The sequence below is a fragment of the Marmota flaviventris genome, chromosome 9, assembly GCF_047511675.1.
Source record: "Marmota flaviventris isolate mMarFla1 chromosome 9, mMarFla1.hap1, whole genome shotgun sequence".
Lineage (NCBI taxonomy): Eukaryota > Metazoa > Chordata > Mammalia > Rodentia > Sciuridae > Marmota > Marmota flaviventris.
This window is the reverse complement of record NC_092506.1, coordinates 9,249,565-9,276,996: the sequence shown is the minus strand read 5'-3', so window position 1 is coordinate 9,276,996 and position 27,432 is coordinate 9,249,565. Positions and strand designations below refer to the sequence as shown.

General features: G+C 35.9%; 1 protein-coding gene across 1 annotated transcript in view; it reads right to left on the bottom strand.

Moving 5' to 3' along the window:
- Nucleotides 1-3,045: 3,045 nt before the first annotated feature.
- Nucleotides 3,046-27,432, bottom strand: part of LOC114100130 (steroid transmembrane transporter SLC22A24-like) — a 63,263-nt gene continuing 38,876 nt past the window's right edge. The window contains exons 6-10 of the mRNA XM_027944772.2: nt 21,448-21,563; nt 6,345-6,559; nt 4,640-4,748; nt 3,997-4,200; nt 3,046-3,106 (exon numbers count right to left, since the gene is read on the bottom strand). Of these exons, the coding sequence (XP_027800573.2) occupies nt 3,046-3,106; nt 3,997-4,200; nt 4,640-4,748; nt 6,345-6,559; nt 21,448-21,563 (705 nt within the window). The remainder of the gene's footprint in view (nt 3,107-3,996; nt 4,201-4,639; nt 4,749-6,344; nt 6,560-21,447; nt 21,564-27,432) is intronic.

Here is a 27,432-nt window from a genome sequence, read left to right as displayed (position 1 = left end):
GACTCAGGGACATCACTGCTACATGGTTAGCAGTGAGCCTCATAGACCACCATACTTCCCCAGATCTCCTCATTTAAAATTCCATTCAAATGATTATCTTTGCTAAGTCCATAACTTGTCTATTGTGAATAGTGTTGTAGTAAACATAAGCATGCAGATATCTCATTGATAGAATGATATCCTTAGCTTTGGATATATATTCCTAGTGGTGAGATTACTGGATCATGGGATAATTCTACTTTTAGTTTTTGAGCACTCACCACGCCATTTTTCACAATGGCTATACCAGTTAATATTCCCATCAACAGTGTATGAAATTTAACCCTTCTCTGGATCTTGGCTAGCATTTGTAATTTTTGTCTTTTTGATAATATCCACTTTAACTGGGATGAGATGATATCTTATTGTAGTTTTGATTTGCAGTTCCTTAATGACTAGTGTTGGCCATTTGAAAAACATCTATTTAGACCATTTGCCTATTTTGAAATCAGTTTTTTGTTGTTATTTAGTGGTTATCACCCAATCATCACTGTTGGGTGTGTGGGAGACTCCCCACCGAAGTTAAATTTCAGTCTTGCGTAATCCCTTACCCCTCCCCTCCTCTCTGAAGGGTGCAAAGCCAAAGAGCAGTCAAATTTAAACATTTCCTCCACCAATCCCCATAAGACACAGTGTCTGCTAGCAGTTTCTGAGTCACCTTGCCAATCAGCACCCACCATGTCACCTATGCAACACTTCTTAAGCCGAGGCTTACAAGCTCACACTCCCTGGCCTCTTTCTCTTCTTTCTCTCCTCTCTTTACTCTCTTTCTCTGTCTCTGCTCTCTTCCTCTATGCCCTTCTCCCCTCCTTTCCCTGCTCTCTGCCTCTTCTTTTCTTCCCCTTCAGCAGACCCCAATAAATCTCTTGGTTGAATCTCCGTCTCAGATGAGTCACTCACCTTTCAATCATCACTTTTTTGATGAATAGTTTATAAATATTTTCTCCCATTCTGTAGGTTGCCTTGACTCTGTTGACTGATTCCTTTCCTGTGCAGAAACTTCTTGGTTTGATATTATCTTATCTAGTTTTGTTTTCACTGTTGGTGCATTGGGAGGATCTATCAAAAAATTGGGTTTTTTTTTTCAGTTTCAATGTTTTCAAGTGTTTTCCTTAAGACTTCTTTTAGTAGTTTCATAGTTTCAGCACTTACATTTAGATACTTGATCCACTTTGAGTTGATTTTTGTGTGTAATGAGAAGTAGGGTGTAGTTTCATTCTTCTATATGTGTATATCCAGTTTTTCCAGCATGATTTGTTAAAGTGATGATCTTTTCTTCAAGGTGTGTTCTTGGTGCCTTTGTAAAACATCAGATGTCTATAAATATGGGAATTAATTTCTGGATTTTCTGTTCTGTTTCAATGCTGTGTGCTTCTGTTTTTATACCAGTACCATATTCTTTTGATCACTATGGCTTCGCAATTTGTATTGAGATAATGTGTTGTATGAATTTTTATTTACTGTAGCAGAATAAATAATAGGATTAAGAATTTTTGTTATTTTGGCAAGTGAAAGTTGGTATTTCATTTTAGTGTATATTTATTTGATCACAAATTTAGAAATATTTTCTTATATTTATTTTTATGTGGCTTTTTCCCTCTGAGAATTATTTGCTCTTGTTTTTGCCCACTTTTGCATTGAAGTATAATTTTATTCCTAATTATATGTTAAACACATATATATATATATATATATGTATGTGTTGAATTCATCAATCATATAAATAGTGATTTAGTGTCTGATAATATTTATAATATTATAAAGTGATTCATATTAGTGGTTTAAAGTGTGAAGCCAGAAAGAATCCAGGGGAAAAACAATAAAATATTATCACAAATAGAGTCATTGCAAATATTTTTGTAAATTTATTCCCAGATAGCTAATCAATAATATTTATTACAGAATATTTCAATTGATAAGTGTTTTTTTGGTGCCAAAAATTTCATATATTAAGTGTTGATTTATACACAGTATGTTTTTTGGAATTATTATGATTTGTGGTGGCATTTACTATTACTCTTTGGATTCCTGTAATTTGATAAAATGTAGCACATGTTTCATGATATATGAGCCAGCCTCTTTGTTACTCCTTTTCCTTTTCTTGCTTTCAAATTTTATCTATTCAAAGTGACATACAAAATTATATGTATTTATTTTGTGCAACATGATGTTTTGCAGTACATGTGCATTGTGTAATGGTTAAATGTAGCTTATTAACCCATGCATTGCCTCATTTATTTGTGGCAATAGCACTCAGCCATCCTTTCAGCATTTTTCAAGAATACAATATGCTGTCATTAACTATAGTCAATATGTTGCACAACAGATCTTTTTTACTTACTTCTCCTACCTAATTGTAATTTTGCATCTTTTGAACATCTTACATTCACTCCCCCTACCCAAGTGCTCCAGTCTCTAGAAATCACCAACCTACGGTATTTTGAGATCAACATTTTCAGGGTTCATATATGAGTGAGTTATGTGGTATTTGTCATTCTCTGTTTGTACTTCCTACATCCCTTAACATAATCTCCTCCCTGTTCATTTGTGTTATTGCAAATGGCAGAATGTTTTTCATTTATATGGTTGAGTAGTGTTCCATTTCATGTAATATAAAACACTTTCTTAAAATATTCATCCTTTGAAGGACAATGAGGTGTGCTACAATTAACATGGAAGTGCAGGTATCTCTTTGGCATACAAACTCTATCTCTTTTGGATGTATACAAAGTAATGGGATTGCTGGATCATGGAAACAAGGCTTCTTTTTCTATTATTAATTTCAAGATGAACTTCAAACTATTTGCAATGTCTTCCTTCAAACCAACAATTGTTTGGTGAGATTACAAAAACTCATAAATTATTTTGAGAAAATTTGTATATTGAGAGATTTTAGGTGGCATCCATTTGTCCATTAAATTTTTGACTAGTTTTATTGGCATAAAGAAGAATCTTGACTTTTTACTTCTTATTTTATTCTTCTTTGGATCAACTCTTGGGAAGTTGTTAAAACTGTGTTACTTTTGTGGAAGTATCTTCCTGCTTTACATTTCTTGAATATTTTGTGCTGGGAAGAAGAATAAAAAAAAAGAAGCAAAGGTGTAGAATAAGTGCACATATCCTCCATGCTAGATGATGAGCTTTGTAACAAGTTCTACTTGATATTGTTCTATCTCAATACTTGCTAGACACCATTGTGCTGGGAAAGGCCTTGATATCTGGGAATGCCTGGGAAGACAGTGTTGAGTATTGATACTCTTACCTTGTCAATTTATACATTTGGTTAATGACATTTTGGGGGGGGAAAGTCAAAGTGAAATTAAGAATTTCTGAGGGCATTTTTTCATTTTTCCTCATTTCAAATTCTGTCATTCCACTTTTTCAATTTCTCCTTAAAATTTTCACTATACATGGCTTTAAATTGGATTAAATCTTATAGGATCTACTTCCTTTAGATATATTGTCATATTTATAAGTAAGGTTGTTCTGTTTTAGTCCTATAATCCTTTCTGACTTAAGCAGTAATCAAGTTTGTATCTTTGAGGCATGCCATTTCCTCCCCATAATATATTGAGCACTCATTGGACTGATGCCTGATAACACCACAAGTATGAGAATTAAGTATTTGAGTCTTCACATATTTACAAGAAAACACCAGAAGTGGGCTTTCCTTAAGGGCAGAGAGTGTGTGCCCTTCACAGTAGGACTAATTTTGACCTTTTCACTATTAAAGGACTGGTGCAAGATGGTCTGTGTGATCTAGTCTCAAAAGGAGTGATACAGTTTTGTGGGTAGAGGAGAGCTACTACTGAATTAAAGACATGGGTCAAGCAGAAATAGCTCAGATCTGAGTCTATGTGAAGGACAGATGGCTGAAAATGGTCATTTGCTTCTTCATCACAGAGCTATAGAACATAGTCACTTCCTACTCAGGTGATGACCAGGACATTTGCTTACTTATTTTCCACATCCTGGATGGTGTTAGCAAGAGGCTGATTCCTGGTTTCTGGAAGGGGCAAGATAACAAGGCCAGCAAGGAGGGTGATGACTCCATAGATGATCCAGGGCAGACGGAGAGAATACCCCAGTAAGGTCATCAGGAGAGGAGCCACTATTGCCCCTATTCTGTGGAATCCTGAAATGATGCCCATCAGTATTGACCTTAGGATGAAAATAACAAAACAAAGGAAATCTTTTACAAATCTGTATATATGTTGTCACTTGTCAACTCCATTTCATTTGGGAAGACAAAACGGCAGTGTTATTGAACATATGGGCTTTGACAACCAGGTCTTAATTGTGATATTGACCACTATTGATTTCTAATTAATCATTTTCATCATAATTAAAACAAGAATATTAATAGCATCCTGTAGAGTGGCTCTTCAGATTAAGTGAAAAACTGCAGTAAAAGACTTGGCACATTGTGAGGCATAAAGTCTGTTTTAAATAATTGTGGATTATTAGTTTCTTTTAAAATTTGTATTACAATTCATGTCTTGGACACATCAGCAGCCTCATTTTTATTCCTGCATTAAGTGTCAATTAGTTCAGAAAGTCCTGTTTGGAAAGCAGATAGAAGGTCTTTGAGCTCTTGTACCTGAATACAGTGGGGAGGAGCTCAATTTGGTGAAGAACATAACCAGTCATGGCAGCAGAAACAAATCCAATTCCCAAAGTTGCTAAAGATACACGCAGAGTCTGCATTTCTGGAGAGAAAGGACCAGGAAGAATAAAAAATCTTGGCTGAAGAAATATGCTATCTCTAACTAATTGTGAGGTGATTCTGTTGTAGTGTTTGCAGGTGAGAAACAAATGACAGACAAAATGCAACCCCTCAGAGATGATGGAGAGGTTGATGAGCATCTGAACACTGGGCTGAAACACTAAACAAAAGGATCTAAATCTCTTGCCTCAATTTTCTCTGCACATGTGTGTATTGCTCATAATGGTGGGAATAGAGAAATCAGGAAATATTTGTTTTATTAATTCTGTCAATGTTTTTCAGGGCATTTTCTGAAGGGCCTAGAACTATATGTGAACAAAAACTGAGGAGTTTATGACCCATGTCTTGAATAGCTTAGAACTAAGGTTATGAGAACAATGTGTGATGTGGGGCAGGTCCTCCTCCACATAGTGACAACGAGATTGGACAATCTGAAAAGAGGCAAGTTCTAGGCAATAATTCAGGATTTTAAAGGCCTGGTATTAGAAAGTCTGTTCAGAAGTGAATAATGTCATCCTGGGTATTAATCACATACTTTTGAATTACAGAATTAACAGAGGTTAAACAGATTATCTTTAATTCACTAAAATAATCAAAATAGGACTTTAAAAGAATACAGATTGTTCTCCTGTATGGCAGAAAACTTCTTTTGGGAGAAGAATGGAAACTTCCAGTCTGAAATCCTACAAAATATTTTCCTCCTCTGGGAACATGGTGGAGCATGGTGACCACAGAAATCCTACAATCATTAATGAGATCATTTGGGTAAATTAGTAAAATAGGTTGGGTTAGATTCTTAATCTGTTTCTAGTGTTTTTCCTAGTGCATTATTGCTATACATTATAGTGGGGTTAGTTGTGATACATTCATAAGTGCATATGACATAATTTGTTCCATTTCAACCCCTTTCACTCTCTTCCTCCATCTCCCTGATCCTCTATTCTACTGATCTTCCTTTCATTTATTTATTGTTTTTAATTGGTGCATTATAATTACATGTAAAAGTAGAAGTCATTATTCATTTCTTCTCTAAGGACAAATTACAAAACAGATTAGAAGACATATTAAGATTAAATGATTCCCTTACTCCTGCTGTGCTCTTGCTTTCTGTCTGAAGACAAAGGATTTTTATTTCACTGAATACAAGAAACCTTTCCTAATAATATTATGAGTTAGGGAGGCCTTAAAAATCAGGAAGAGTCTCAGGGAGAGTATCACATGCCCACTTGGAGATGCAGTTGCAAGGCCTACATCCTCCAGGATTATTATGAAAATTGTCATTAGCCAGAGGCATTAGCTCCTCTTCTAAAGACACTGTTTTGTACCATTGGAACTGCTGTTCAGGTTCATCTTGGATGTGGTCAGGACAGCTTTGTGTCTGAACCATACCTTAAGGACATAGGCACAGTTGGAGCCTAAGTCCTTCCAAGAGCTTGCCATAATCCATTTCAAATCTTCATATTAACTACAAAGAATCCTTGGCTTTTAATGATATTTTTGTGCATCAGGCAGGTAAGATAATTTAATTCCTAAGGAATGAGGGAAACACTTTCTTTCCCCAAACCTTGTTCTCTCTCACCTTGGGGCAAAAATGTGTTGACTAGAATGGAAACTCCAGCCAGGAATGAGAACAATATCTGGTTTGTCCGACGACCCATGTAATTCAGAGTCCAAAGGGAAAGAAAGCTGGCTGTGAGCATGATGGCTCCAAAGAGAACCTGGAACAGGAAGATATTGCTCCCCAGGTGCTGCAGGTTGAGTACGAGGCCATAAAAGGATACAGCATTTGAAAATCTGAAGTGAAAGGAGAAGAGACATCTAATAACATTTAGAGCCTAAGGAACATTCCCTAAGATTTTGAAGGAGACTCCTACATGATAATTATATTGGCTCAAGATGGTAAATATTCAATGATAATTGTAGAATGGAATAATAGAACAATTGTTTTTAAGGCAGTGATCTTAAATTACCATAAATTACCATGGGCTCTTTATTGTATAATTTTTACTGAGGCCACAAAAGAATATATAGCAGATACACACATATTCCAGTAAAAGTTAATTTTTGAACTGCTTAATTCTAGGCAGAAAAAGGTAATTTGAAATCTGAGCTAATCATTCAATTTAAGGGGATAAAGGAATGAACATAGATAGGGGTAGACATTCGAAATTAGGTAAATTGTTTCTTTGCAACAGTGAGTCTCTCTAGTTTGATCCCTGGTATGGAGTCCTTTTTCACCTTAATCCTAGTAAGTAAGGGTGCAGGGCACTAGGGAGAAGAGTTTTCCATGTGTTTCCTGGTTTTTAAGAGTATAATGACCTAGGCAGCTGCAGAGGTGTCCACCTAGCAATCCCAGTGACTCAGGAGACGAAGGAAGGAGCATTGCAAGTTCAAGGCCACTTTGGGCAACTTAGTGAGAGAATTACATTTATTGATTTGTATATGCTGAAACTAATTTGCATCCTGGGATTAATTCAACTTGATCACAGTGTACAATCCCCTTAGTGTGTTTTCAAATTCATTTTTCTAATATTTTTAGTAAGGATTTTTGTGTCTATATTCATCAGAGATGTTGGTCTGTATTTTTTCCCTCATGGTTTTGGCATCAGGATAATACTGATACTGGTTTCAAGGAATTAATTTGGAAGTATTCCCTCACTTTCTATTTTATGATATAATTTGATGATGATTGACATTAGTTGTCTGTTGAAAGCTTCCTTTATGTCTTCAATCTCATTCCCTGATATTGTTCTATTCATGTTTCCCATATTCTCTTTTCTCAGTATGAGTAAGTGATAGATGTCTAGAAATTGTCATTATCTTCTAGATTTAAAAATTTATTGGAATATAAATTTTTAAAGTAGTCCCTAATGATCCGCTTGATTTCAAAAATGTTTGTGGTGATATCGCCTTTCTCATCTCTAGTTTTATTAACTTGGTCTCTAAACTCTTTCTTTTGGCTAGTTTGCCTAAGGGTTTATCAATCTTTGAACTTTTTAAGGAATGAAGTATTTGTTATATTGATCCTCCACCGACTCAACCCCACACTATTTCATTTATTTGTCTCTAAACTTTTTTTCTCATTTTGGAGTTAGTTTTTTTCCTGATTTTATGGCACATTGAGATATAATATTGGATCATTTATTTGGGACTTGTTTCTCTTTTTTTAATGTAGGCATCTACTTCTATAAAATTCCTCTTAGCAACAACTCTGCATAATGTCCCAGAACTTTTTAATGTTGTATTACTATTCTTGTTTGATTCTAGAAATTTATAAACTTTCTCTTATCATTTAATCTAAGACCCTTTTCTTTTCAAAAGAGAATTATTTATTCCCCATGTGCTTATGTAATTTCATGTTTATTTCTAATTGATTTCCATTATGATCTGATCAAAGGGATTATATTGATTATTTTGTATTTTCAAACACCTGTAACTTAAAATATGGTCTATTTTGGAGAATGTTCAGTGAGCTATTGAGAGAAGGTGAATTTGCTTGTTATTGGATGAAATAGCCTATAATTTTCTGTTGGGTGCATTCAATTTATGGTATTATTTAGATCAGAAGGGTTGTGTTTGTTGTTTTTGTTGCTGTAAGCAAAATACCTGACTAGAAAAATTTAGAGGAATAAAAGCTTACTTAGTCTCATAGTTTCAGAGGTTCAGTCCATGGTCAGCTGTCTCCATTGCTCTGGGCCCAAGATAAGGCAGAAAGAACATTATGACAGAATATTGTTCACATTGTGGTAATCAGGAAACACAGAGAGACAAAGAGGGGCCAGGGAAACCAGATATAGTTTCCAAGGTCACACCCTCAGAGATCTACTTCCTCCAGCCACATCCCATCTACCTATTAGTAACACCCAGTTAGTCCATTCAAATTATTACCCAGATAGGGGGATGGCACATGCCTATAATCACAGCTGCATGGGAGGCTGAGGCAAGAGGATCATGATTTCAAAGCCTGCAAAAGCAAAAGCAATGTACTAAACAACTCAGTGAGACACTGCTTCTAAATAAAATACAAAATAGGGCTGAGGATATGGCTCAATGGTCAAGTGCTCCTGAGTTCAATCCCCAGTACCCCTAAAATAAAAAAATTATTAATCCATCAAATGAATGAATCCTATGATAAGGTTACAGCTCTCATAATTAAATCATTCCACCTCAGAACATTAACACAAGAGTTTTGGCGGGGCACCTCATCCCCAAGCCATAACATATCTGTTGATTTTATATCTTATGAGAGGGACATGTTGAAATCACCAGTATTATTCCATTCAGGTCTATCTTAGACTTAATGTCAAGAAGAATTTATTTCATGTAATTAGGTGCACTGATATTTACTTTAGCCATAAATATCGCTATGATTATCTCTTCTTATTGGATTGTTCCCTTTACAAGTGTGTACTAACCTTCTTTGTCTCATCTGATTAACTTTTGCTTTAAATCTCTTTGTTACACATGAGTATAGTGACAACTACTTTTTTAACTCCATTAGCATAGAATATAATTTTCTTTCTTCCTCTATCAGCTTATGGCTATCTTTGTTGATGAATTTTGCAAACAGCATATACCTGGGTCTTGTTTTTAAATACATTCTGTTTGTCTACAACTAGCAGAAGTTGAGCCCTTTTATTCAGAGTTCTTATGAAGAGATCATAATTATTTTCTGCCATTTTGATTTGTTTCTTGTATTTAAATTTAAAAATTAGTAACTGCTCCTCTAGTGAGTGTAATCAATTGCAGAGCTTTGTAGTTTGTTTGCAAGATCTTTTGTGTGTAGTATTTCTTTTTTAAAAAATTCTAAGTTGTTATATATGACAACAAAATGCATTACAATTCATATTCACATATAAAGCACAATTTTTTATATCTATGATTGTATACAAAATATATTTGCACCATTCCTGTCTTTATACACGTACTTAGGGTAATTATGTTCATCTCATTTCACCATCTTTTTATACTGCCGTATGCCTTCCCTTATATCCATTCCCCTTTTCCCTATCTGGAGTTTGTCTAATCCACCCATGTTTTCCCTCCCAACCCCACAATTAATCAGTCTCCTTATATCAGAGAAAACATTCAGCATTTTTTTGAGATTTGTTTACTTCATCTAGCATTATATTCTCCAACTCCATCCATTTTCCTGCAAATGCCATGATTTTATTCTCTTTTATTGTTGAGTAATATACCATTATCTATATATACCACATTTTCTTTATCCATTCATTTATTGAAGGGCATCTAGATTGGTTCCACAATTAGTTATTGTGAATTGTGCTGCTATGAACATTGATATGTCTATTTCCCTGTAGTATGTAGTTTTTAAGTCCTTTGGGTGTAGACCAAGGAGTGGGATAGCTGGATCAAATGGTGGTTCCATTCCCAATTTTCCAAGGAGTCTCCATACTGCTTTTCATATTGGTTGCACCAATTTGCAGTCCCACCAGCAATGTATGAGTGTGCCTTTCCCCCCACATCCTCACCAACACTTATTGTTGTTTGTCTTCTTAATAGCTGCTATTCTGACTGCAGTGAGATGAAATCTCATGTAGTTTTGATTTGCATTTCTCTAATTGCTTCAGATGTTGAACTTTCTTTGTATGTTTGTTGATTGATTGTATATCATCTTTTGAGAGGTGTCTGTTCAGTTCCTTGGCCCATTTATTCATTGGGCTATTTGTTTGTTGTTGTTGTTGTTGTTGTTGTTTTGTTTTTTTTGTTTTTTTTTGGTGTTTAGCTTTTTGAGTTCCTTATATACCCTAGAGATTAGCACTCTATCCATTGTAAGAGTGGTAAAAATTTGCTCCCAAGATGTTTCTTTTGCTCAGAAGAAGCTTTTGAATCCATCCTATTTATTAATTGTTAAATTTTAATTCTTGCATTATAGGAGTATTATTAAAGAAGTTGGGGCCTAATCTGACATGATAGAGATTTGGGCCTACTTTAACTTTTAATAGGCACAGTGTCTCTGATTTAATTCCTAGGTCCTTGATCCACTTTGAGTTGAGTTTTGTGAATGGTGAGAGATAGGGCTTTAATTTCATTTTGTTGCATATGGATTTCCAGTTTTCCTAGTACCATTTGTTGAAGACACTATCTTTTCTCCAATATGTTTTGGCAACTTTGTATAATATAACGGTAATTATGTGGGACAGTCTCTGTGCCCTCTATTCTGTACCACTGGTCTACCATTGTATTTTGGTGCCAATAGCATGCTGTTTTTGTTAGTATTGTTCTGTAGTATAGTTTAAGATCTTGTATATTGATACCATCTGCCTCACTCTTCCTGCTAAGGATTGCTTTAGTGATTCTGGGTCTCTTATTTTTTCCAGATGAATTTCATGACCACTTTTTCTATTTCTATGATAAATTTCATTGGGGTTTTGATTGGAATTCCATTAAATCTGTATAGTGCTTTTGGTAATATGGTCATTTTGATAATATTAATTTTGCCTATCCAAGAACAATGGAGATTTTTCCATCTTCTAAAGATTTCTTTAATTTCTTTCTTTAGCCTTCTATTGTTTTTGTTGTAGTGGTCTTTAACCTCTTTTGTTAGGTTAATTCCCAAGTATTTTATTTTGGGAGGAGGCTATCACAAATGGGGTAGTTTTCCTCATTTCCTTTTCAGAGTATTTGTCACTGATGTACAGAAATCCCTTTGATTTATGATTTTGTATCCTGCTACTTTGATGAACTCATTTACTAGTTCTAGAATTTTTCTGTTTAAATATTTGGTCTTCTATATATAGAGTCATATTATCAGCAATTAGTGCTAATTTGAGTTCTTATTTTTACTATCCATATTCTTTTAATTTCTTTCTTCTCTCTAATTGCTCTGGCCAGTTTTTCAAGAACTATGTTAAAAAGAAGTGGTGAAAGAGGGCATTGCTTTCTTGTTTCAGTTTTTAGATGGAGTGCTTTCAGTTTTTCTCCATTTAGAATGTTATTGGCCTAGGGTCTAGCATAGATAGCTTTTACAATGTTGAGATATGTTCCTTTTATCCCCAGTTTTTATAGTGCTTTGAATATGAATGGGTTCTGTATTTTGTCAAATGCTTTTTCTGCATCTATTGAGATGATCATATGATTCTTATCTTCAAGTTTATTAATGTGATGAATTACATTTATTGATTTCCATATGTTGAACCAACCTTGCATCCCTAGGATGAACCTCACTTGATAAAGGGGCACTATCATTTGGATATGTTTTTGTATTTGATTTGCCAGAATTTTATTGAGAATTTTTACATCTATGTTTATTAGAGATATTGGCCTGAAGTTTTCTTTCCTTGTTGTGTCTTTGTCTGGTTTTGGTATCCGGGTGATATTAGCCTCATATAATGAATTTGGAAATTCTCCCTCTTTTTATATTTCACAATATAATTTGAAGAGTATAGGTATTATTTCTTCTTTATAGGTCCTGTAGAATTCAGCTGTGTATCCATCTAGTCTGGGCTTTTCTTAATTGGTAGGATTCTGATGGTGTCTTCTATTTCACTGCTTAAAAATGATCTGTTTAAATTGTTTATATTATCCTGATTCAATTTGGGCAAATCATATGATTCTAGAAATTTGTCAATGCCTATAATATTCTCTATTTTATTGGAGCACAAGTTTTCAAAATAATTTCTAATCGTATAGTGTATTTCTGTGGTGTATGTTTTAATATTTCTTTTTCATGAGTATGTTAGTGATTTGAGTCTTCTGTCTCTTTCTCTTTGTTAGCATGGCTAAGGGGTTTTTTCAGTTTTTTCTTTTGTTTAAATTTTATTGATTTTAGCTCTGATTTTAATTACTTCTGTCTTCTACTGCTTTCAACGTTGATTTGTTCTTCTTTTTCTAGGGCTTTAAAATGCAATGTTAGGTCATTCATTTGTTGACTTTTTCTTCCTTTAAGGAATAAACTCCATGCAATGAAATTTCCTTTTAGTACTGCCTTCATAGTGTCCCAGAGATTTCAATATGTTGTATGAATGTTCTCATTTACTTCTAAGAATTTTTTAGTCTCCTCCTTGATGTCTTTTGCAACCCATTGTTCATTCAGTAGCATATTATTTAGTCTCCAAGTGTTGGGGCAGATTTTATTCTTAATTTTACCATTGATTTCTAATTTTATTCCAATGATGTGTGATAGAATGCAGGGTAGTGTCTACTTTTTGTATTTGTTAAGAGTTTCTTTGTGGCATAATATATGGTCTATTTTAGAGAAGGATCCATGTGCTGCTTAGAAGAAAGTGCATTCACTCAGTGAAGGATGAAATATTTTATATATATATATATATATATATATATATATATATATATATATATATATCAATTATGTCTATGTAATTCAATGTATTATTGAGTTCTATAGTTTCTTTGTTCACCTTTCTTGGAAGATCTATACAGTGTGAAAGAGGTATGTTAATGTCACACAGAATTATTGTATTGTGGTCAGCTTGACAATTGAGCTTGAGACGAGGTTGTTTGATGAACAATAATGGAGCATATATATTTATAATTGTTATGTCTTGTTTGTGTATGGTTCCCTTGAGCAGTATGAATTGTCCTTCTTATCCTTTTTGATTAAATTTAGTTTAAGTCTACTTTATTTGAAATGAGATTAGAAACCTCTGCTTGCTTCTGCAGTCCACATGTATGTTATGATTTTTCCCATCCTTTTACCTTCAGTCTGTGTATGTTTTTTCCTATGAGATGAGTCTCTTGGGGACAGGATATTGTTGGGTTCTTTTTTCTTTTTTTTCTTTTTGGATCCAATCAGCTAGTCTATGTCTTTTGATTGGTTAGTTTAGGCCACTAAAATTCAGCGTTATTTTTGAGACATGATTTGTAGTCCCAGCCATTTTTGTTTAAATTAGTTCTTTAATTTGACTTGGTTTCTCCTTTGATTAATTTTCCCTTTAGTGTAATACCTCCCTCTGTTTATTTTCATTGTTGTTTTTTTATTTCTTCTTCATAGAATATATTGCCAAGGTTGTTATATAGTACAGGTTTTCTATCTGTAAATTATTTTAACTTTTATCATGGAAGGTTTTTGTTTCATCATCAAATCTAAAGCTTAAATTTTCTGAATACAAGATTCTTGGTTCGCATACATTTTCTTTCAAGGCTTGCTATATATTGTTCCAGGATCTTCTAGCTTTCAGGGTCTGGGTTGAAAAATCTGCAGATATCCTAATTAGTTTTTCCAATATGTAATCTGATATCTTTCTCTCATGGTTTTTATTATTCTCTCCTTATGCTGTATGTTAGGCATTTTCACTATAATGTGCCTTGGTGTAGATCTATTATGATTTTGTACATTTGGCATTCTGTAAGCCACTTGATTTTGGTTTTTCACTTTGTTCTTCATGCTTGGAAAATTTTCTGCTATTATTTCATTGAGTAGATTGTCCATTCCTTTGGTTTAAAACTCTATGCCTCCCTCTTTATCAATAACTCTTACATTTGGTCTTTTTTGCTATCTCATGTTTCTTGAATGTTCTGCTCATGGTTTCTTACCATTTTCACTGTGTGGTCTACATCCTTTTCAAGATTACATATTTTTCTTCATTGTCTGAGATCCTGTCTTCCAAGTGGTCTAATCTGATGGTGATGCTTTCAATTGAACTTTTAATTTGGTTTATTATTTCTTTCATTTCAAGGATTTCTGTTTGGTTTTCATTTAGAACCTCTATCTCCCTATTGAAGTGATCTTTTTGCTTCCTGTATTTGCTTATGTAGTTCTTTGTCAAAATGATCTTTTGCTCGCTGTATTTGCTCTCTTATATCATCCTTTAATTCACAGAATATTATAATTATGTACATCCTCAACTCCTTATCTGTAATTTCTTCTGCTGTATTGGCCATGGATTCTAATAATGTGGTATCTTGGTTTGTTTGAGGCATTTTCTTCCTTTGTATTTTCATGCTGCTTGTGTGTCTTCGCTTCTAGCATTGTGGATCTAAGGCATTACCATTTTACCTTATAATCTTATAGTGCCCCTGTAGGATTTTAATACCTCTCCTTTTATGGGTAGTACAATGTTAACAGATACCAACATAAACAATATACCAAGCAAAAAAAAATAGCTGCAATAGATGTTTACAGTTTGGTCATAATTTACAGAAATGGTGAATTCAATTATTATTTATGATATAATCAGTAGATTTGTAAAAGGGTTTACAGATTCTGATGGTGGAAAAAGAACTGGAGGTGAGGCGTAAGATGATATGCTGAGGAAGTAGAAAGTGAGGATATAGAGTTATTATATCTTAGGAAGTGTGAAAGAGAAATCTAAGTAAGAAGTTAGTAGCAGGTGAGTAGAGGGAAAATAATTTTTGGTAGACAAGTAAATGGGAAGACAGTAGAGTACATGAAACAAACACACATAAATATTAAGAAATATAAAAAATGTTAAAATAGTAAAAACTGCAGAAAAAGAAAAAGAAAAGAATATACAACATAACTGTAATATCCTACTATTCAGTCATCTCATTTTTCATATCCTTTTTTTTTAATATTTATTTTTTAGTTTTCGGGGGACACAACATCTTTGTTGTATGTAATGCTGAGGATCGATCCCGGGCCGCACATATGCCAGGCGAGCACGCTACCACTTGAGCCACATCTCCAGCCCTTCATTTTTCATATCCTAATTCATGCAAAGAACTTGGTTTCACATATGTGGAAGATATGAGAGCAGGAGAAGAGAGAGAGAAGAATGAAAAAAAAATTGAAGGAAGGAATACAGATTGTGTTGGTTGGGGATCAGTATCTTTCCTGTTTCCCTTTTCATCCAATAGGTGGGTTTCTCTGTTGATAGCTGGTATCTCCACCTTCAGGATGGTGAAGGTAACCAGGGGAGGTTGAGTTGGTCCTGGGTGTAGGGCACCTGGAAGTGGGATGTGACACCCACTTGTCCCCAAGGGGAGACGGCACCAGAAGGATCTCTTGTGGGGCCTGCTCCTGTGATGTGAGGACCTGGTCTTATTTCCTTATCTCACCTGAAGGCCTCCCAGTTCCTAGTCTCTTTATCTCTAAACGTATCACACTCACCCTCTTCATTACTGCTTCCTAATACAGGACATTTCTTTCTGGGGCTTTGAGCATCCTGTGCACCTGCCCTGCTAAGAGCTGCTTTGTGTTGGGCAGTCACTATGCCAGGTAAGCATCTGCTGGGGAGCAGGAGGAGTTAGAAACTGAGAACCTGGCTAGCTGGAGTTGCCCCCACTAAAGATGCTCATGAAGGTGACCCAAAATTGAGGCATTTGCTTTTAGCCATGGGGTGTCGGGTTGGGTGGGGGGGGGAGAAAGGCAATGGTTTTGGACAATGAGTTTAGAGACTGGATATGTGGCATGCAGTGTGTGGCTGTGGCTTTCTTCAGAGCCTAGGTGACATTCCCTTGTGCAGGCAGGCTATGGTGCATAGGGGACTATCTCTGTTGCTGCAGAATCCCAAGATGGAAGTAACTTGGGGGTCCACACAGGAGTGGTGGCTTCAGATCCAGTGTTTGGGTAGCTGTCAGGTGTCCTGTGTGGGAGCTGCATCTGGGACTTCTGCTCAGGTGAGTGGATGAAAGTTTTATGTGGGTGCTGATGCCTATGGTCACTCTCAGGCACCTGGTAGTCCTACATTTTTTCTCATTACTCAATGTCTATGGGCCTTCAATTTCTCTCATAATGTCATAGAGATATTGTATTTTGTTATTGTAGTTTCATTTTTTTCTTAAATACTGTCTGAATGATGACATTATCTCTAAGGTTTGAGTATCTACTACCTGCTCTAATACATTAAAAGGATTTAATTTCAGCTGTATTTTTTATTTGACTCACTATACCTTTTGTTTCCAAGATTTCTTTTCAGTTTTTTTTAATATCTGTATCTTATTGTTGAATTTCTCATTCATATTCTGTAATGTCTTCCTTAGTTTACTCAGTTTTCCTGACTTTTCTTGGTATTCAATCCTCTTTTTTAAATAGTTATTATTTTGAATTATTTATCCAGCATTTTATATACTGCAATATCTTTTGCTTGTGAGTTATTAACCTTTGGAGATTTTATTGTACCACAATTTTTCATATTTCCAGTTTTGAGGTTAGTGCATCTGTTGGGGTGGATTTCTCTTCCAATTTTATGTCAAGAACTTTGTAGGGTACAATCTTTTCTTGTTGAAGTGTTTTTTGATATCAGGGTGTTGTAAATTGTTGAATATATTTCCAGGTGTGTTTAATAGTATAGCTTTCCTGATACTTGTTTTGCAATGTATTTTAGTATCTCCCCTCCTCCCCAGTGGAGGTAACCCAACACAGTAGCTGCCCAACACAGGTGTGCAGTGTGATCAGGGAGCCACCCATGGGAGCCCCAGGGTGAGCATTTCCTCAATTGGGAACAGATAAGGGAGAGGGAGATGGGGCTAAAGTTTGGAGCCTAACAGAGAGACCAGGAACTGGGAAATCTCCAGGAAAGATAGGGAGATAGGACCAAGCACTAAAGTCATATGAGCAGTCCCAAAAGGAGACCCATGAGTTGCAGTCTCCATGCAGGGACTGGTGGGTGCCACTCCCCACTTCCAGGGCCCTGAATCAGGACCTGGATTCCAACCCAGGTTACCTCTACCATCCCGAGAGCAGAGACACCAGCTTACAACAAACAACCCCACCTATTGGATGAGAAGAGAAGTGGAAAACTCTAAAGCTAGCAACAAACCTGGTTTCCTCCTTCAAGTTGTTGGTTTTTTTTGTTTTTTGTTTTTTTTTTTTTGTTGTTGTTGTTGTTGTTGTTTAGTTTCGTTTTGTTTTGTTTTACCCCTCTATCCTCTGGCACTCACATCTCCAACATAGGTGAAACCAAGAACTTTGCATGAAATAGAATTTGAGGATTGAGTCATCTGAATAATATAATATAGAGGTGTTGTATATTCCCTTTTTCTTTTCCTTTTTCTTCTTTCATTTTTCTTTTCTCCTGCAAATTTTACTATTTTAACATCTGTATTTTTCTAAATACATATGTGTGTTTATTTTATGTACTCCACTGTCTTCCCACGTACTTGTCTACCCTAAATTACTTCCTGTCTATTCTCTTGCTACTAACCCTTTTCATTAGATTTCTATTATGCACTTCCTAATATATATTAGCTCTATATCCTCACTATACTACTTCCTCAGCATATCGTCCTACACCCTACCCCCAGTTCATTCTCCACTGTCAGAAACTGGAAACCTTTTTATAAAACTACTGATTATATTTTAGATAATAATTGAATCCAACAATTCTGGACATTGAGATTAAATGGTAGAAATCTTAATAACAACAAATTGTTCATAAGTGGTATACTGTTGATATTGGGATCTGTTAACACTGCCCTTCCCCACAAAGGAGAGGTCTTGGAACCCTACAAGAGCACTCCAGACCCATAGAGATGGAAAGGAAGACACACGAGCAACATGAAAAGACAAGGGAAGAAAGTGCCCCAAACAAATGAAGACACCACATCATTACAATCATTGGAAGCCACAGAAGAAGAATTTACAGAGAAGGAGTTTAGGATATGCATGGTTAAAATGTTCTGTGAACTCAAGGAAGAGAGCAAATACAGGCAGTGAAAGATCACTTTGACAAATACAGGAAGCAACATGGAGATAGAGGTCCAAAAAAAAAAAAGAACAGAAATACTTGAAATGAAAGAAACAATAAACCAAATTAAAAGCTCAAATGAAAGCATCACCAGCAGAGTAGACCACTTGGAAGATAGGACATTAGACAACGAGAATAAAATATATAAAGTTGAAAAGAACATAGACCACACAGTGATAATGGTAAGAAACCATGAACAGAAAAGTCAAAGAAATATGGGATAGCATAAAAAGACCAAATTTAAGAGTTATTAGGATAGAGGAAGGCATAGAGGTACAAACCAAAGGAATGAATAATCTATTCAGTGAAATAATATTAGAAAACTTTCCAAACATGAAGAATGAATTGGAAGTCCAAATTCAAAAAGCCTACAGGATGCTGAATGTACAAAATCAAAACAGATCCACACCAAGTCACATTATAATGAAAATACCCAACATACAGAATTAGAAAAGAATTTTAAAAGCCACAAGAGAAAGGAATCAGATTACCTATGGGGGAAAACCAATTAGGATAATGGCAGATTTTTCAAACAGAGCTTGGAAGCTAGAAGATCCTGGGAACAATATATATCAAGCTTAGTATATTCTAATAGTGTGTATTGCATTGGAGCTCGAGAATTCCACTTTCTATGAGATCTCAAAAGAGGGAGGTCATTTTGGTAAGTCAGGAAATTGTGTTATATATGGAAGGGCATTAGTAGTATACCCTCTGTGATTGCTTTTCTAGACTTGATAATTCTGTGTATATTAAAGGGGTATGGGAGCAATCTATTTTGAAACACTTCATAGATGTGGTATTCACAGTCTTTGTGTTATTTCTCTTTGCTTTTTCTAGAAGAAAAGATATTAATGAGTGACCACTGAGTCCCTCTAGTCATTCCTGGTTGTCAATTTGTCCTATTCTTTGTGATGTTGTGTTGCTAAAGTTTGAGTGAGTTAGGTAATATATGGAGAAAAATGTGCTGTCTCCTAAATGGGTAGAGTGTGTGGTTCAGAAGCGTAATATCTACGCAATAAAGTTAAAGTGTTATACCAGATCTCTAGCATCTCACAGAAAAAGAAAAATAAATAACAGCAACAATAGTAGCAAACAATACATAGCATTAAAATGAATACCAGATGCCAACTGACATTTTCAGCACTAATAGCCACAAAACAGAAATAGTGGGGTCAAAAGTTAGCAACAGCAAAAATTACAATCAGCCTATATCACTAATGGAAATACCAGGTGTCAACTATGACTTCCAAAATAATAATAACTGTAACAATGTGAATGGTGTGAGAATAAATTACATAAAATAGTGTTAAAATATGGGAAAACTTTAGTTCATTAAGAGAAAAAATGGAAAAAAGTGAAAAGAAAGATTGGAATATTATAAAGGACAGAAATAAAGCAAAATAGAGGGATAAAGTGATGCCAAAAAAAGATGCAAATATGTAAAAAATGAAATAAAGTGGAGAGAAAGAGGGATGGGGGTACAGAGTGAGAGAAAAAGAGAGAGAGATAACAGAAAAATTTTAGTATTAGAAGGAGAGTATAGGAGAGAAAGTCACATAGAAAAAAAAGAAGAAAAGAAAAGAAAGAGAAAAAACCTCATTAACCCTAAAAAAACAAAATAATAAAAAAAGAATCTGATAAAATATGAAAAAGATAATGTATATACATACATACATTCACACATACTTATTTATACATACAAACCAAACTGCAAATACAACTGGAAGAACAAAAAATTTGTTAACAACGAATGAAAGAATTATCTTCATTGTGGTGGTTGAAACTGACCAAGGATACTTATTTACTACAAATGCCGGACTACTCTTCCTTCCATTTCTTCCTGGGGTATGTGCATCTTATAGCAAAGATTTGGGGATTATTTACCCTTTCTCCTTTTTTCTTAATTTAAATACCTGGAACCAAATATGGAGTGGTCTGACTCAAAGCTCATTGAAATGACTCTCAGGTTTTCAGTTCATCAGTACAAGGTAGTATGTATGAGAAATACCATCTGTTGGAAAATTGTCTAGAAAGTCTAGGTCAATGTACGCTTAGGGCAGAGATGAGGCAAAGATCTAAATGGAAAGTTCCCACAGTTGGGATCTATCCATTATTTGTCATATTCTTTGTCATATTCTGGAGATATTAGTAAAAGAAACCAATAAAACCAGGTAGATGGCAATCTATTCTGGTTGTCCCAATCCCGGACACTTTTTGATAATTTCACTCAGAGGGTAACCAAGTTCCCTGGGTGGAGGGGGCACAGCAGGTCACAGCACACTTCACCACCCTTGACTATGGCCTTCCAAGGCTCAATCCTTGAATGTAATCATGCCTGCCTATTTGGCTTCCTAAATATCTTCAGCTGATTAAATGAGTTGCCAGACTCCATGGGAAAGTAAGTCACACTCCTCTCTGTATCCCTGAACTGAATTCTCCTGGATGAAATCTTCTGTGTACCTGTTTCAACAGCATGTATTCTAGACCTTATGGTAGATACCATTCAGGATTCTGTGCCAATATTTTCTAATGGTTCCTGTAGCAAAGGTTTTCCCCACATCTAGTATGACTTCCATGAGTTGGCTTCCCACTTTTCCCAACTTGAGAAACACAGAGCACTTTTCAATCACCAACTCCAAGTGTAGACTCAGAGTAAGCTAATTTCAGGCTACCTTTCTATTCTATGGGTACCTCCATGACAATTTTTTCTGATTTTTTAAAATCTTTTTGTGACACCCCTCCCCTGTGTCGTGTAGACACCACTGTCATGGCACTGATGTACTCTTTCATATCCTCTATTTGAAATATCAGTACTTCTGGGCCTCTCCAAATCTCTGACTGTCCAGTATTGAATTTTAGTGAATTCCCTTAATATCTACCTCACTGAGACACAGTATTTCCGTTGATTCAATTCAAAGCCATAGAGAAACTGGAAGGTGCAACCTTTCTCTACTCTACCATATTTGTCCCTCATGGCTAATATTTTTTGAAAGGAGGAATGCAATTACATCTTAAACATTTTGAAGTTACTAAACACCAGATGGAATTTACCTGAAAAAGCACAAGCAGCAGGTTCTCATAATCACTTTGGGTGCATGGAACAATTGAAAAATTGATGGTTTGACCTGGACTGCATCCAACTCCTTCTGTATGGTAGATTTCACAAACTTAAACAACAAAAACAACAAGCATTTATAATATGTCAATAATGGTCTGATATAGTGGTAAAGTACTATAGGATGAGATAAACATGCTCATTATCGTTGAAACCTCTGACTCGTTGGGAACATGGATGCTAAATGATCTACCTCATGTAGGGAGAGCTACAATGGGATTGGGGAGAATGAAAACTATCTATGAATAAAGCCAGTTTAAAGACTTAGTTTATGAGAGGTAAAAAGGATTAACCAAAAGATTTGCACTGTAAATTGAAAACAATGAAAAGGTACTTGTTTAATGATTTGGACTTTCTTCACTATTCACTGGAAATGAGACTTTTCCCTCATTGTTAGAATTAAAGTTTATCTCTGTAAATCAATGAATTTTATAAAGCTAGGTCCACTTTATGATTTGGTTCCAAGTAGACATTTTCTAGGTATTGTAGGCATGCTGCCTCCACTCATGATTGGAATGTACAGAGTTACAAGAGTATAAAAAGTAGGGTATCTGTCAATGGAGTATGATTTACACCTAGGCCAGATGTTATAGCAGATTAAATTTGGTGAAATTCCAAGTGAAATATAATAGTTGCAAAAACATTTGGTTTCAGAGTTAGAACTTTTAGGCCTGACACTACTGTTACTTTATATTTTAGAGAAGTTTGGTCAATAGGTACCTAAATGTTCTATTCTTGTGTTCTATGGTACAGCAGGTATCTATTGAAAATGATAACATATTGTGTATTTCCAGAAATGCTAGAATAAAGAATTTTGAATGTTCTCAGTACAAAGAATAACTGTTTGAGATGATAGATATCCTTACTCCAAGTTGAACATTACACAATGTATCCTTGCATCAGAATGTCACATAATATCACCAAGTATGTAAATTTATTACACATCAGTTAAAAAGTGAATGTAGCCCATCACTTCTTACTGGAGTTATTAAAGATTACTCAATGTTACAATATAAATATCATCACAAGAGAAGGCACTTAATAATTTTTAAAATAGTAATACATTATTTCTGATAATAAAAATACAGTGATCTGTGCATGGTGGCACATGCCTGTAATCCCAGCAGCTCAAGAGGCCATGGTTGGAGAGTTGCAAGTTCAATGCCAGCCTCAGAAACTTGGTGAGACACTAAGCAACTTACCTAGACCCTGTTTCAAAATAAAATATAAAAAGGGCCTGGGATGTGGCTCAGTGGTTAAGTTCCCTGGCTTCAATCCCTGGTGCAGAACAAATCAACTCCCCCAAAGCAGACCAAAACAAAACAAAAACAATCAAATGAACAACAAAAAAAAGCACCCTCCCCACAACAACAACAAAAAAAACTATATTGACTTAGCACAGGATACCACAGATAATTTTTCCCCTGAGCTCCAGTAAATAAATATTTTAGGCCATACAGGCAATGATTTTTATTTCAACGCCTTAATTATGATGCTGTAGCACAAAAAAGTCATTCATTATACAAGATGAAGTGGGTTTGGCTATGTTCCAATAATATTTTATTTACAATAATCTCTGGTTAGTGGATGCTGTTATATCCTACTCACGTGTTTTATTCACTTCTCCAGTTTCTGGGAGTGTTGATGGCTGGTTCTTGTGGCCCCCACTGGGAATTTCCCTTAGATAAAGAAAACCTCCTCACCCAATGCCATACCATTGTCCTTATCCAATAACTGAAGGATTCAAGCATATTAGAATCATGCTTCCTTGCTTCAAGGCAGAGGAATTCTCATGGGCAATCCTAGTATTTCTTTCAAGATCTCCTGGGTTCTCTATTACAACTGCATTATACTCTGACTTTTATTTCTGCCTAATTCCACTTTTTCTCCTCACAGATAATGTCCTGAAAAAACACCTCAATAAACATTCTGCACACAAATCTCAGATTTCCCAGTTTTGGGGAAAGCATATCTATAATACTTGTAATTGTATGGTAGTAGTCAAATAAATTGATGCTATAATGAGAATCTAGAACTACATCATCCAATAAATATCCCATAGTGGTGGTAGCTGGTACATGCTGTTGTAATTCAGGTATTAAAATTTTCACTGGTGATCAACTGGGATGGGTTGTTTATGATCCCAGGATTTCAAAAGCTTTTATAAAAGGAATAATTTTTAGGACTTCAGAATTCAGTAGCTCTTGTAAAGTGCTATGAATGCATTTAAGAAAGACAATGGAAGACTAGTAGTGATTGACTACCAATCTAAAGTGGAATGTGAAAACCAGAAGATGTATATAAAGAGCAGTGTATAAGGAGACCCTCATCTTCCACAAGTAGAGGACAGAAAAATCTGAAGACCAAGACCCAGGACTAATGCTTAAAAATAATGTCAATAAAATCTGAAGATATGAACCTTGTATTGTTTCTGTGTGAAAGGACCTGGCCTTAATTGAGAAATAGAACTTATTTTGGGATGGTTATATCTGAGTTGAGGCATTTGATCCTTTTGAATCCCTTCATTCCTGAGTACTACTTGGCATGAAAAAATATTGACCCCTCCTCCCTGCTAAAATCTAGTACTACTGCCTGGTTTAAAGATAGTACAGAGGTTTATGCTTGCAAGAAAATACATAATTTCCCTGCCATGATTTATTACTATATTCCTCCTACCAGATGACTAAAAGAAAATATAATGTGTTTGGGAGGAGTTTTGTCTACTGAGAGGAAAAGTGCCTATATGCTCAAAGTGCTCAAGTAGCAAGCTAAAATCATCAGCTTGAGAGCACACATGGGGAATAACTTTTTAATTTCAAAATTTTATTGGTGCAAATAGAAATCATACAGAATAGTGGGTTTCATTGTGTCTTATTCCTACATGCACATAACATAATTTGGTTAATTTCATTTCCAAGTAACACCCCCATTACATTTCCTCCCACTTATAATTTTCTTTACTCTGACAGTCTTATTCAATTTTCATGAGATTCTCCTTTTTTCCTTTTTTCTATCCAGCTTCCACATATGAGAGAAAACATATGACCTTGAATTTATGAGTCTGGATTATTTCACTTAACATAATGATCTCACATTCTATCTATTTTTTGGCAAATGACAAAATTTTATTCTTCTTTATGGTGAATACAACTCTGTTGTGTATAAGTATAGCATTGTCTTTATCCCTTCATCTATTGATGAATACCTGCTCCATACATTGGCTCTTGTGATTTCTGCTGCCATAGACATTTCTGTGAATGTATCTTTAGTGTATGCTGAGAGCCATTGCCAAGTAGGTATGACGCATGGCATGACCCAGGTCATTTGCAGTGACATTGCATGTAAGGTGACCTTGCTCAAGGACCAGGGCGGATCCAGGTTTAGGGTGTATCCTGCTGGGATTAGGGAGTATCCCTCTCCTTGGGTTTAGGGCGGTTCCAGGTTTAAGGTGTACCCTGCTGGGAATAGGGCGTATCCTGCTGCCTCAGGCACACCTGCTCCTCGAGTTCCCATTGAGTTCTCACGGGATTCAGAGAGTATTTGGGATTCAGAGCCCGGTGGAGTGTGTGGATTTTGCGCAGAATGTGAATTTCCCCAGAACGTGTTTGTAGAGTGCCGGTATGAGTTGGGGAATAAAGAATTGCTGTTTGAATCTACAAGGCTGTGAGTGGCTCGTGATTTTGTGCCCAGACAGACTGCAGCATTTGGTGGCCTGTACATGGAACGTCTGAAACTTAGAGGTAAGTGAAATTGCTTGCCCCTGAGGGAAGGTGAGAGAATGGGTGACCATTTCAAAAAACAATGTGTTCTTATTTTGATTTATTTTGTTTTTGTTTCAAGCTGCCTATCCCTAGAAATTTCTCAGGCAACCTGGGAAAAATGGTTGGCTAAAGGTTTGAAGTTTGTCGGCCCTGAGGAAGAGAAAATTGATACAACAATTTTTTATTCCGTTTTTGTTTCATTCAGTTTCGGTTTTGTTTTGTGTTATCGTATTGGGTTGCATTATCTTTATAGTAGATTAGAAATTCATAAAAAACAAACCAAAAAGGTGTTAGGTAAATTGTTAGAGATTCAGACCATGGAGAAAGACATTTTAGAACAAGCAAAAGAGAAGGTCTCTCGAGCTAGTCAGACAGAGGAAGAAAATTTAAAGGAAAAGGGGTTATTAGGAAAAAGGCTACAACAGGAGGCTGTTACTAACTCCGTTTTATCACCAGAGGGTGTAATTCAACCAACAGCCCCACCTATGGAGACAGCTGAGTGGCCCTCAAACCCTGTAGATGATAAATGGGATCCTGAGACAGGACCTCAAAGATTAGCATGCCCTGTACTTGAACAGGTAGGAGGTCAGCGAATTCACCGTGCTTTAGATTTTAAAACAGTGAAGCAGTTAAAGGAGGCTGTAACAACCTATGGTCCCCAAGCACCCTTCACAATAAGCATGGTCGAGTCCATTACTAACTTGGACATGACGCCAGCAGATTGGGCTAGCATATGTAAATCTGTACTAAATGGAGGACAATATTTGTTATGGAAGGCTGCCAATGAGGAATTTTGCACGGAGACAGCTAGGCAAAATGGAGCAGCCGGTTACCCTCAAAGAAATCTAGATATGTTGTTAGGAAAAGGACCTTATGAGGGTCAACAGCAACAAATTGAATATGATCCTGCTATATATGCACAAATAGCTGCAGATGCAGTTAGGGCATGGAAGACTTTACAAGGACATGGAGATTTACAAGGTCAGCTATCTAAGGTAATACAGAGAACTAATAAACCTTATGCTGAATTTGTAGATAGGCTTATTCAAACAGCTTCCAGAATTTTGGGGGATACAGAACAGGCAATGCCATTAATAAAACAACTGGCTTATGATCAAGCAAATCGTTGCTGCAGAGAGGTCATTAGACCATGGAGACATGAAGATTTAAACACATATATTAAATTATGTAGACACATTAATGAACAAGGGCAAGTCTTGGCAGCTGCAGTACAACAGGCTTTAGATGTCAGGCCAAATACATGCTATAATTGTGAACAAACAGGACATTTTAAAAGGAGTTGCCCCATAGGAGGAGGGTTTAACAAAACTAGGTATCAAAGGAATAGAATACCGGGTATTTGCCCACGATGCCATAGAGGGAGACATTGGGCTAATGAATGCCGTTCTCAAATCACCATAGAGGGTACTCCCTTATCAAAAAACAGACAAGGACCAGGTATTTACCCACGATATCATGGAGAAAGGCATCAGGCTCCATTGCCAAAAAACAGACTGGGGGGCCCAATGCTCCGGGGCCCACAACCACAAATATACGGGGCAGTAGAGGAACCCAGCAACACCATCAGGGTAGTGCCCAGGACACATTGTCCATGAAATCCCTCATCAGACAAACCCAAGGGAGCGCAGGGTTGGACATCTGCGCCTCTGCCAGAGCAGTACTAACTCCAGTGATGGGAGTTCAAATCATTCCCACAGGAGTAAAAGGACCTCTTCTCCAAGGAACAGTAGGCTTATTATTGGGATGTAGTTCATCTACACTAAAAGGACTTATGATATATCCTGGGGTAATTGATCCTGATTATGTAGGTGAAATAAAAATTATAGCTAGTTCTCCAAGAGGTATATCAGTAATTTCACCTGGAGATAGAATAGCACAGTTGTTAATAATACCCAGCCTACATAATAAATTTCCTAGTCATAGTGTAGAAAGAGGTTCCAGGGGATTAGGCTCCACAGGTGTAGATTGGGCTATGTTGTCTTTAAATTTAGATTCTCGCCCAATGCTAAAACTAAATATTCAAGGTCATGAGTTTAATGGGCTACTGGACACAGCAGCTGACCTTAGCATCATATCTCGTCAAGAATGGCCAGCCAAAACATTGGCCATTACAACAAGCCACTCAAACACTTCGAGGCC